The 12399-nt window shown below is 39.8% G+C and overlaps 2 protein-coding genes across 3 annotated transcripts in view; one reads left to right on the forward strand and one right to left on the reverse strand.

Annotated features, from left to right (window-relative positions):
• The window catches only part of dtymk (deoxythymidylate kinase (thymidylate kinase)), a 103809-nt gene that overhangs the window by 58806 nt on the left and 32604 nt on the right, over positions 1–12399 (forward strand). The gene's annotated exons all lie outside the window — the stretch shown is intronic.
• Positions 1–12399, reverse strand: part of atg4b (autophagy related 4B, cysteine peptidase) — an 88121-nt gene that overhangs the window by 24021 nt on the left and 51701 nt on the right. For both annotated transcript variants that reach the window (XM_080185165.1, XM_080185157.1), the window contains exons 4-6: positions 5997–6095; positions 5543–5644; positions 4290–4362 (exon numbers count right to left, since the gene is read on the reverse strand). In XM_080185165.1, coding sequence (XP_080041291.1) covers positions 4290–4362; positions 5543–5644; positions 5997–6095 — 274 coding nt within the window. The remainder of the gene's footprint in view (positions 1–4289; positions 4363–5542; positions 5645–5996; positions 6096–12399) is intronic.

Consider the following 12399-nt stretch of genomic DNA (forward strand, 5'->3'; position numbering starts at 1 on the left):
AGGCTATTCATTTTTAAATTAATTTTATTTATTGAAATTATTACAAATGTTTACGTGAATTTGCCCAATTTTGTGGTGCACAATAAGAAAAATAAACACACCCCAAGAAAGAACTTCAGTAAAACAAAGCAAAGAAATTCAAAATAAACTTGAACCATTAGTAAAGGTCCAACAAAAATAAATTCAGTTTGTACCTTTCTACACAATTCTGGCAATTGGAGTTTTCAAGTGTAACCAACAAATCATGAAGTTTTGCACAAGATTAATGGGAATGATGGAACTGCTTTTTTAATTTCAAAATATTGCTGAACTGAGGTTTCAAGCTTGAGGAGCCAATTATTAGAATGGACTTCAAATGCCCATCAGATAAATTTGCTCAATATTTGGACTTGACATACTTCATTTTGAAAATGTTTGTTCATACAGGTACGTTGTACCAAAAACTGATACAAATCCACAAGCAAATCGCTTCAAATTTGGAAACTGCTCAGGCTGCAATATTTATAAAATTGGAGCAGATTTCCTTCTTTATACTTGTCTTTCAGCATGTCATCTGATTGGAGATCAATAATTTCCATTTGAAACTGAGTTGGGAGTGTTTCAACATTGCAGTCAAATGGATTTTGAAACAGCTTTATTTCATCTGTGCTTCCATCAAGATCAGGAAATTGTTCTCGCAAGTCCTTAATGATTTCTGTTGCAAATGAAGAAGGAAATTCTGCTTCACTTTCTTCATGAAATTTTTCACAACATGGAAAATGAACCAAGTTATGAACTTTCAGCTGTCCTTGAAATAGCATCAGTTTTGCCCTGAATGCCTTGACACGCGCAAATAGATCACAAATCAGATTCGTTTCACCTTGCAACTTCAGATTCAATTGATTCATATGGCCTGTCACGCCTGCAAAAAATGCCAATTTCCAAAGCCAGGCAGTGTTTGATAAAAGTGGTTTGGGTCGATTTTTCTGTGAGGAAGGAATCAATTTCCTCTCTGAGCTGAAAGAACAGTGATAGAACCTTTCCACAACTAAGCCATCAAACTGCTGTATAATAAGGCAAGTCACCAAACTCAGAATCAGTTTCTTTCAGAAAATCAAGAAACTGGTGATGATTAAGCCCGTAAGATCGAATGAAATTCACTGCTGAAACAACAAGTTTCAGAACGCAAGACATATCCACATAATTTCCGCACAATGCTTGTCCAGAAACATGGGCTTTGAGAATCCACCAACATCAAGTTTTTGTGATTGTCCAACCAAATCTTTCTTCACCCCAGACATGTTCTTTCCTCCATCAATTGTCACGCATTGCAGTTTATTCCACTCCAGGTTATATTCTAACATAGTTTTTAACAATTCTTTGAAGATGTCTTCTCCAGTTACTGTGCTATGCACTGATGCTAATTCTTGTGTCACGTTAAATTCACTGTCGATGCCACGGATGAATACAAAGAGTTGTGATGTGCCACACACTTCAGTCGATTCATCAAGTGCGAGAGAATACAACTGAAAATTTCTTGCTTTGTCTGCAATTTGATGAAATATATTGTTTCCTATATCCTCAATTCTACGAGCAACAGTATTTGGCGCAAGACTGATGATTTTGAACAGTTTTGCTTTCTCTGGGCATAACTCTTCCACTGCTTCCATTATAAACTCTTTGATGAGATTTCCATCAGTGAACGGCTTTCCTCTTTTAGCCAACACATAAGCTGGTTTGTAACTGGCCCTGGTTAAAGCTTCATTTTCAGTTATCTTCTGCATAAAAAAAGCTTGTTGGGAAAGCAACCTGCATTGTATTGATTCAAATTTTTCCAAATGCTGTGTTCCTGTGAATTGGGAATAATGTGGTTCATGTTTGGTCTCATAGTGCCAATGTACATTGTACTCCTTCAAAACTGCAACAAGTTTCATTGCATATGACACACAAGGCTTTATTAGCTGCTTGTACAAAGAATTACTTTACACCCCATTCTTCATTAAACAGGTGGCACTCACTGTCCATTTTTCTTTCCTTTTTTCCTTCTATAACTGAATTGGTCTGAACTGCCGCCATCATTGTCATTGTTCTCGCTTACTTCAGACAGATGGAGCTTATGGACTGGATAAAGCAGCTGTCACTCAGTCAACGCACAGCAGCAATTGGATAACAGGTGTCTCAATTGCTGATTCGTTTAATGAACCGTCAGTCACAGGACAGCAGCTCTGATCGGACAATAGCCGGTAAAGAGGGTGGGGATTCCCACACATCCATCAGACACCGCACAGAGCAGCAGCAAATGTCCAGCCTGTGGCTTCTGTCCCCACGTCGGATCCTGAGTCAGCGGCGGGGTTCCAGACGTGGAGTATTTTCGGCAGCAGGAAGCCTGTCTTGCCCCACTGGCTGTGGGTCAGATATAGCCAACTGCGGGCCGGATGTGGTCCGTGTGTTGTAGTTTGGAAACCCCTGCTCTAGACACTAGTTGGCACTGACTCTCTACATTTATTTACTAGTCTAAAAGAAGAATAGCTTTTATTGGATCAAGTCTGGAATTTAAGTGCCCAGTGCAGAGGCTTTGCTCATTTCCTTCTTTCCATTGCAGAGGATATTTGTTCCCTTAACACTTTGGGTTATTTCTTGGGCCAGAGGGTCACATTCCCATATCCCAACCTACACTCCAAAAGATGACATTCTTCATTAAAAATCACACTTCTAGAAAGTGGATATCATGTTGATGAAGTCTCTCAGATAGTAGCAATGGAAATACTAAACAGTGTGAACCAAGAGGTCTGTCAGAGAGTACTAATTCTTTAGCAGTCTGGGAGAAGAAACATTCCAAACTGCATTGGAATTCTTCCCAGACACTATTTCCAACTTTGCATCAACCTGCTTCCCAATGTCTTTTCTCCTCACACACCTGCCTATTTAATTATAGCAGCTAATCCCAAATACTTTCTAAATGCATTAAGTTTACCTCTATCATTACCATCACACTTGAATAGCATTCTAATTTCAATAAAATATATCCTCCTATTCACCATCAGCAATTTCAGAGGAGCTCTGCAAGGTAATAAATTCATGCAGTTACCGTAGCCATACTACTTTAAAATATGAAGTTAACTTGCAAACTACAATTAAATAGAACAATTGTATTCATATCTAGCACTGTACATCAGTCATTAAAGGATGATCTATATATTTTGACTAATCAGCAAATTGTGCCTTCAGGGCATTTCATAGAATTCTGACAATACAGAAGGAGGTCATTTGGCCTATCAAGTCTGGACTGACCACGATCCCACCCAGGCCTCATTCCTGCAATCCCACACATTTACCCTCTAATCCCCCTGACACAAGGTTCAATTTAGTATGGTCAATCAACCTAACCCACACATCTTTGCACTGTGGGAGGAGACCTGAGCACCCAGAAGAAACCCATGCAGACATAGGGAGAATGTGCAAATTTCACATAGACCTGAGGCCAGAATTGAGCCTGGGACCTTGGCACTGTGAGGCAGCAGTGCTAACCACTATGCCTCCCTGTATACAATTTAATCAGTATCTCAGTTTTGCATCCATTGCTGATGCAAAATTTTTTAATTGAACCAACACAAGCTGTTAATACAATTGGGTCCTATACCCTGCCTGAAGCTGCCCCTCATTCCAGAGCAGGGGCTGTTACATCCTGAGGATCAATAATGCCTGACCAATAAATGGCAGAGCAAACTCACAGATCAAAGTTTCAGGAAGCAATCAGGAAAAATAGACGGGGCCAGGAGGGAGTAGCATGGTGGGATGGAAGAGGAGAAAAGTAGGGAGTTCCAGTGACTGCACAGAGATTTGAACTGGGCAACAGAGGAACTTCATCATGTGACAGTTTCAAACAGAATGTTTGGCAGATACCTTCTGTGCACAGGAGAACCTGCATTGCAGATTTAATTAAATCTTTCTAATACTTTGTAAGGTATTTTAATTTTGCAAATAGATATACAATCTGACTACATCTTGACAAATTGCTGTAAGTATGTCTTCAGGGCAGTGAATGGAGTGTACTGCCTTGCTGAAACTCTCAGGTTATGTGGGCACTCAAGCTCAAAAGCACAAGTCCGCGGGACGAGGCAACATTAAAACGTTGAAGCTTTGGCCTGACTGCTGCCTATTAATTGTGCGCTAGATAGTAATCAAAAAATCATATGCAAGAAATAAAAATATTTATACAATGTAAAGAAATTACTTTCGCAAAGCTGTTTTCATTCTGAGGGAGTTAACGAAACACTCATGCTGTTGCTGCGGCTATGATTCGTACTTACTTCAATACTTGCGCTGCAGTGTTTGGACCGTACCACTGTCCAATTGACTTTCCTTCTCCAACACCCATTTGAGCTGATCCAAGATAAAGGACACAATTACAATTGTCATCCTTTTCCAGAAGCAAACTTCCAATTTATATATCCTTCCCAATAACCAACTTCTCCCCCCGGGTTACAGAAATCAGTGATTTCTCCAAATGGATTTACGTAACTGATCCAACTCAGCATTTCAGGGGTGGCTTGTGATTCCCATTGTCTTTGACTTCTAGTACACAATGGAGCCCAGCCCTGCTGAAATAATGCAGAACAGGGCTGGTTTGGTAGACAGTATTTGGTATATACAGCACTGTGTTTAAAGAAATTGGTTACATAATAAATATTGATAAGAAATTCAAGTAAACTACTAAACATTTAGTAAAATTGTAAGAATAAGAGCAGGGACACAGTTGAAGGAGGGGCAGGACGGAGAGCTCAATATGCTGGGGTGTAAAATCTTCAGACAAGATGGGAGCTTTTAAAAGAGAAGATGGTGTAACAATATTGCTCAAGGAGTCAATTACTGCAGTGAGAAGGGATGATATCTTAGCAGGCTCCTCAATTAAGGCCATTTGGTTGGAACTTTAAAGCAAAAAAGGGGACAATCACATGGCTAGGAGTGTACTATAGGTCCTCTATAAGAGAAAGAAAGAGCAGTAGATATGTAGGTAAATCTTAATTTCTCCCACATTAATTGGGATAGGCAAAGTGTGAAAGGCTTAGAGGGGGCGGAATAAGTACATCCAGGAGAACGTTCTGAGCCAGCACTTAGAAAGCCCTACAAGAGATGGGATGGTACTTGACCTAATTTAAGGGAATGAAACTGGTCAGATGGTATAAAGGCCAATGGAAGAGCTTTTCAGTTATGGTGACTGTAACTTGGTAAGGCTTAAGGTAGTTATAGAAAAGGATTAAAACGGACTCGAAATTAAGTTCTGAAAAGGGGAAAGGCCAATGTTAATAGGATCAGACAGGATCTGCTTAAGTGGACCAGGAGCAACCAGCTGTAGGAAAAGCCACATCCAAGAAAGAGTACAAAGCCAACATGTTCCTGTAAAGAGTGGAACCAGTATGTCCAGAAAACCCTGGATATTAAGGGAAATACAGGATTGGATTTGGAGAGCTGGTGCAACCACAATGGGCCAAATTGCCTCCTTTTGTGGTATAACAATTCTGTGATTTTGTGATGTATAACACAGCAGTGGAAGAAAGCTCACCTATCTGATGAATGGAGTAGTAGCTGTCCTTTTTGTCAAGAAAAGCATTCAATATATTGTAATATTCATCTCTTTGCTGTTTCCCGCTTTCCCATCTCCAGTCTGCAAAGAAAGAAGTGGAGGAGAAAATGAATTAGAAATTAGAAAACACAAATGATATTGAAAATTGCAGGAAACAACTTCTGAATGAACAGGAAAACTGTAGTACATAGTAAATCGCAGGGAGAAGGTAGGGAAAATCTGAAAGATAGCAGGGCATCACATAGCTGACCAAGATAATGGTGCATTTTTGGACTCCAAAGACCATATTCCATCCCCATTCACTCAGTGGCTGGATAGGGATACAAAGTAATGACACCATTTATTTTATGCCATACATAACCCAAACAACCCTCATGGCCTGCACATGGCTAATCATAGACTCAAACTCTAGAGATCAGTTCTCAGAACTCACCTCGGCCCAAATGTCTGCAGATAAGAGCTTGGGCAAAGATCATTTGTCCGCACCGCAACATACAGCCCCAGCCATTATCAGAGGTGGGTCCTGTGCCTCCTGTCCAAAGCAAAAAAAAGCACATTTATGTATATTTAATATTTATAACACATACCATCACAAACATATCCCTTCTCTATACTACTTTGCTAACAATTCTAGTTGGAGGACTAATTGTGTCAATATAGTGTTTTCCAATTTGTAGCCCAATGCTATCCAGATACATTGTAGAATCAGATTTGCCCTAATTTAAGGGCACAAAGCCACTTTGTACATTTCCCCTAGAATGAAACAAAGCATTGTTAAAATAGCCATAACTCTCATTTGTCCTTTTAAAAATACATTTTTCAACTGTCATTTTAACATGTTCACGAGACAGCCTTTGACTCTCTTTATGATACTAATCACATAATCCACATCACTGATATCTGTTTCGACATGGTAAATCTAGTTATCAATGGTTTGTTAATGGCAACAAGATTAGCACTTTACCCCTTGGTATTTAAATGCCTTAGGTATTTTTTGCATTTCTGCCTTCGTCACTTGCTCAGGGGCCACCAGATATTCTCTAGCCATCATACAAGCTTTTGAAAACCTTTCTCGGAACTTTGACAGAATTTAGAAGGATTATTTTCTCCCCCATACCAAAAATCTCTCAGAGGCCTCTAACTTCATGCTCATTACGAATAACGAGAACAATATTCCTTTATCTCAACCCTGGGGATGCTCAATGGGCCCGAATTGAGACTGGAGACAAAAATCAGATGGTTTGAACTGCTTCACACAAAATTTACACATCTTTCTGAAACACATCTGACATGAAATTTAATTCATTATTTAGACCAATTCGCTTTTGGCAATTCATATCTAATAAAAATTGAATTTAACCCTTAATTGCAAATTTCAGTGTAATCTTTTTCAATGGGACTGCTTCTGAAATCGAGTGAACAAATCCATGATGATCACAAGATACCCATCATACATTTTAGTCTTTGACCAAAGTCTAACAGTGCACAAGAACCCTACTAAATGGTTCATCAAATGCAGGTATTGACATTAATGGGACTGGCTTGTTCAAAGATAGCGGCTTCCAAACTGTCTGATATGAGAGACATGTTTTACAAAAATTAATTACATTAAGCTTTGCAAAAATGTGCTAATTTGCCATTATCAAACCAGTTTTGTATCCATTTAGCTACCCCACCTGGATCAGGTGAGATTTAACCTTATGCAACAACTGGTAAGTATGATATACATTTTAGGAAGTCTAATAAGGGCGGGATAAATGGTAGATCCCGAGGGAGTATTGAGGAACAAAGGACCCTTGGTGTACAAGTGTACAAGTTCATAGATAAGCCTGAGCCTTTTGAATAGCCAATGATGTGCAACCAGAATCTCAGAATGTAATGATGCACTTCACCAGACTTCATTAGAGAAACAAAAGGTAATTATTAAGAACTGTACAGCAGCCAGCATAATTGCTCTTAGTCCCCTATGTCTTCTGCCTATGACAGAATTCCACCCCAGGGATGACAAGTCCCAATTGGGCACCTAAGCCAGGTGACCCTTACTCTTCTGTGTTTCCCTGAAAGGGCCAATCATCACAAACCACCACATCCCTCTCCCTTTAACTCCTTTATACAATCCTCAATAACTAATTTAGTGAGTCCCAAATTTCTGACTGAACAATGCATATACAAGTTGGACAATTATAAATGGAGCCAGAGGGATTTTTTCCTGTTTCTTGTAGAGTGACATAATTCCATCATGTGATCTTTCTTGAGCAGGATTGGTTCTATGCACTTGGAGCCAGCCTTGATCCAGCAGCACTATATTGTTACTGTAGCAACATAACTGATGTTAATTGCTGCAATATTTGCTTTAGTATGCACTAATGCAGGGTTCTGTTACTTTGTGTTTTCCCTTGGGATTTTTCAGAGTCAGGCTTGATTAGATTGATTGATAGGTAAAGTCATATGACTGTGTGGGGCTCGGCTCTCACAGAGAATTTAAGGCAGTCTGCTTTTGGGATCTTTAGAGAGAATCTGCCAAAAAAATAAGCCTTTTTCTCTGAGATTCTATTGTCTGGAGGTGTAGCTTTTCTCTGGAAATTGCTGCATGAGAATTAGTAGACAGGTAGCTGGGAATATAGCACCACGTAAGTATATTTAGTTTTCTATGCTAACTGATTCTAAGAAGGGATTTATGTCTATGGGAAATACTGCTGAATTGGAACAATAGAGGTAGCTAGCTGTTAAGAATTGAGTATTTCAGTTGGTAAAAGTTATGCTAGTTCTTTTTGTGCTTATAAATAAAATTTGTTTTGATAAAATCTTCTTAGTGGATCATTTGAATCATACTTTGAGTGAAACACTTATGCTCATTCTAATGACAAAATCAAATGTAAAGGTTAGGGTCTAGGTTAACTTCATAATATATCTTGGAGTTTCTGACCTGGTCCTTAACACCCTCCATGTCTACTGGTTATAATGGCACAGGTCCAGTCTCAGAGACAAAAGTTAGATTCCCAGAATTAAAGTTTCACTTTTTAAAAAAAACTGTTGCAGTGGTGATGGCTCTTGTAAACTTTTACGACTAAGCTTTAACAATGTACAATTCCAAGTATGATCTTGCATAGAGCTCTTCCATGCAGGCTTGCTGCTTACAACCATGTGACCACTCCATGATTGGAGAGCGTGTGGTGCTATTCTCCAAGTCCCATGTTGACCCGTGCTCTGTTGCTCAACTTGCATTGTAATGCATGCAGGCACATACTATCGTAATACAACAAATCTTGACTGTTCATCAGTAATCTTAGTCCATCACACATGAAGAAATGGTTGTGGCACTCTGGAACTTGGATTGTGTGGTAAAGTTTGTATTCAATTTGGCAATTTTTCTTAGTTTTATCATTGGTTTATTTACATTATAACTTCAGCAATTTTGTTCCAGCACATAATCTCAATTTCTCTGTTCGAATTGCTGATTCTGCTGTCAATTACAATGCTTTTACTTTTCCAATTAATTTCCCATTACTTGGTTTCCTTCTTCAAGCTTTTCTCTTGATTTAATTCTTCCTCTTATTCTCTTGCTGCTTTTTCATGGAGTTCAGTCTTCCACTGCCTTATGACATGCAGCACAGAAATAGGTCCTTCAGCCCAACAAGTTTATGCTGACCATCAAATAACAATCTGTACTAATTCCATTTACCAGCACTCAGGCCATAGCCGATAATGCCTTGGTGATTTAAAGGCTTTTCCAAATGTTTTTAAATGTTGAGAGCTTCTGCCACCTTCTCAGGTAGCACATTTGGGTGAAAAATACTTTCCTTGGATTCCCTCTACACCACTTGGTCCTCACTGTAAACCTATGCTCTCTGGTCTTGGACAACGCTGTCATGGGGAAAAGATTCTTATGATCTACTCTGTCATTCAATTTTGTACATGTCTATCAGATCCCTCTCTACTCCAGGGAAAACAAACCCAGTCTCTCCTCATAGCTGAAACTTTCTCTCCCAGGTATCACCCTGTGAATCTCCAGTGCAATCACATCCTTCCTATGGTGTGGTGACCAGAACTGCACACAATACTCCATCTGGGGCCTAACCAATGTCTTTTAAAGTTGCATGAAGATTCCCTGCTCCCATATTTTATGCTCTGGCTAATGAAAGCGAGCATTCTGTTAGCTTTCTTCACCACCCTCTCTATCTGTGCTGCCACCTTTGGATATCTATGAACTTGTACACCAAGAGTCCTTTGTTCCTCAATACTCCCTAGGGACCTACCATTCATTGTGTATATCCTGCCCTTATTAGACTTCCCAAAATGTATAATCATACTTACCAGTTGTTGTATAAGGTTAAATCTCACCTAATCCAGGGGAGGGTAGCTAAATGAATACAAAACTGGTTTGATGACAGAACCAAAGAGTGATTGTAGAGGGATGTTTTTCAAACTGGAGACCTATGACCAGCGTTGTGCCTCAGGGATCAGAGCTGGGTCCACTGTTATTTATCATTTCATATTAATGATTTGGATGAGAATATAGGAGGCATGGTTAAGTTTGCAGATGACACCAAGATTAGTAGCATAGTGGACAGTGAAGAAAGTTATCTCCAATTGTAACAGGATCTTGATCAATTGGGCCAGTAGGCTGATCAATGGCAGATGGAGTTTAATTTAGATAAATGTGGGTGATGCAGGGTCGATCAAAGCAGGGCAGGACTTGCTCAGTTAACGGTAGGGCATTGGGGAGAGTTACAGAACAAAGATCTAGGGGTACAGGTTCATAGCTCCTTGAAAGTGGAGTCACAGATGGACAGAATGGTGAAGACGACATTCGGCATGCTTGGTTTCATTGATCAGAACACTGAATGCAGGAGTTGGGGCATCTTGTTGAAGTTGTACAAGACATTGGTAAGGCCACACTTGGAATACTATGTACAGTCTGGTCACTATTATAGAAAGGATATTATTAAACAAGAAAGAGGGCAGAAAATATTTACTAAGATGCTACCGGGACTTGATGGATTGAGTTATAAGGAGAGGTTGCATAGACTAGGACTTTTTCCTCTGGAGGGTAGGAGGCTGAGGGGTGATATTAGAGGTCTATAAAATAATGAGGAGCATAGATCAGCTAGATAGTCAATATATTTCCCCAAAGACAGGGGAGTCTAAAATTAGAGGACATAGGTTTAAGGAGAGAGATACAAAAGGATCCAGAGGGGTAATTTTTTCCACAACGGGTGGTGAGTGTCTGGATCAAGCTGTCAGAGGTAGTAGTAGAGGCAGGTACAATTTTGTCTTTTAAAAAGTTACATGGGTATGATGGATATAGAGGGATATGAGCCAAATGTAAGCAACTGGGACCAGCTTAGGGGTTTAAAAAAATGGCAACATAGACAAGTTGGGCTGAAGGGCTTGTTTCCATGCTGTAAACGTCTGACTGGGATTAAATTCCATCTGCCATTGCTCTGAACAACTTACCATCTGACCAATGTCAGAAGGTAGACTCAGACTATCTTCCTCGCTATCAACACCATCAATTTTCACGTCACTCCCACTTCGCAAATTTAGATTCACCTGCAAGTAGCTGCTCCCAGACTAGGTTTTCCAGATCCTGATCAATTATTTTGAAATTGGCCTTCCCCCATGTTTGATTTCTGGACTATCCTCATCTCTCTCCATAATTTTGAAATCCATCATTATCCCCAAAAGCTCATCCATTGACACTTCCACTTGCCTGGTTTCATTCACTAGGATTAGGCATAGCACCACTCCAACCCAAGTAGGGCTATGTAATGGTACAAAAAGCTCTCCTGGATGCACTTTAAAATTCCACTCTGTCTAATCCTTTCACACACTTGTGATTGCAATTAGTATCGGCAAAGTTGAATTCTCCTACTACTATAACTCTCACCTCTGATTTGCCTATGTATGTATTCCTCTATCTCCCTCTGACTGTTGGGAGGCCTGTGGTATAATCCCAGCAAAGTGATTGCCATTTTTTTATTTCTAAGCTCCACCACACGGACTAATTTGAAGAGCTTTAAGATATTCTCCCTCATTACTGGGTTTTTTAAAAAATCAATAATATAATGCCACTCTCCTCGCTTACATGCTCCTCCCATTACACCTGAAACTTCTATACCCTGGAATGTGGATTTGCCAATCTAATTTTTCTTTCAATCCTGTCTGTGATTGGAACAATATCATATTTCCACTGAGCCTCCTAAGTTCATCTTTGTCTTTCCCTTGAGGATTCCTCTGCTTACAGACCTTTTGAGTTGCCTTCTATCTGATGTCTTTAATTTTTGTGTATGTAGCTATTTGTTTCTTCTTGTGGTTTCTTCATTAAGTGCATTGCCAATTTAAACACATTACCTCTTTAAAACTACCATTCCCTCCCTGCCCCCGCACCCCCCCAACCCTCTCTCTCAGCTGTCAACAGCTGCAGGCTTTCCTTCTGAGCCTTTCCTGAGCTTTTCAAGTTTGGTGTGAACCTAGCCGTTTTTTTTGAACTTTTAAAACTTAAACTTTTAGTGAAGGAAAGCCCTTTTTGTGGTCTCTGTAGTTTTTCTTTTCTGGCCATTGAGAGTCAGTTTGTTTCTTTCATCTTAGCTGCATCAGGTATTTTTGGTCAATTTCACTGGCCCCATCAGACCTAGAGTGCTGGTTAACTTTTGTTTAAAACAGGTTGACGACTTCTCTACTTGCTTCAAGTCCATCTGTGTTGTGACCCTTGCAGACTCTGCTCTGACATTGGGAGCACGTCAGAACATAAGAAATAGGAGCAGGAGTAGGCCATCGAGCCCTTCGAGCCTGCCCCACCATTCAAAAAGATCATGGCTGTTCTGAAGTGGATC

This window comes from Carcharhinus amblyrhynchos, chromosome 3 (assembly GCF_965287045.1).
Source record: "Carcharhinus amblyrhynchos chromosome 3, sCarAmb.v2.hapA, whole genome shotgun sequence".
Lineage (NCBI taxonomy): Eukaryota > Metazoa > Chordata > Chondrichthyes > Carcharhiniformes > Carcharhinidae > Carcharhinus > Carcharhinus amblyrhynchos.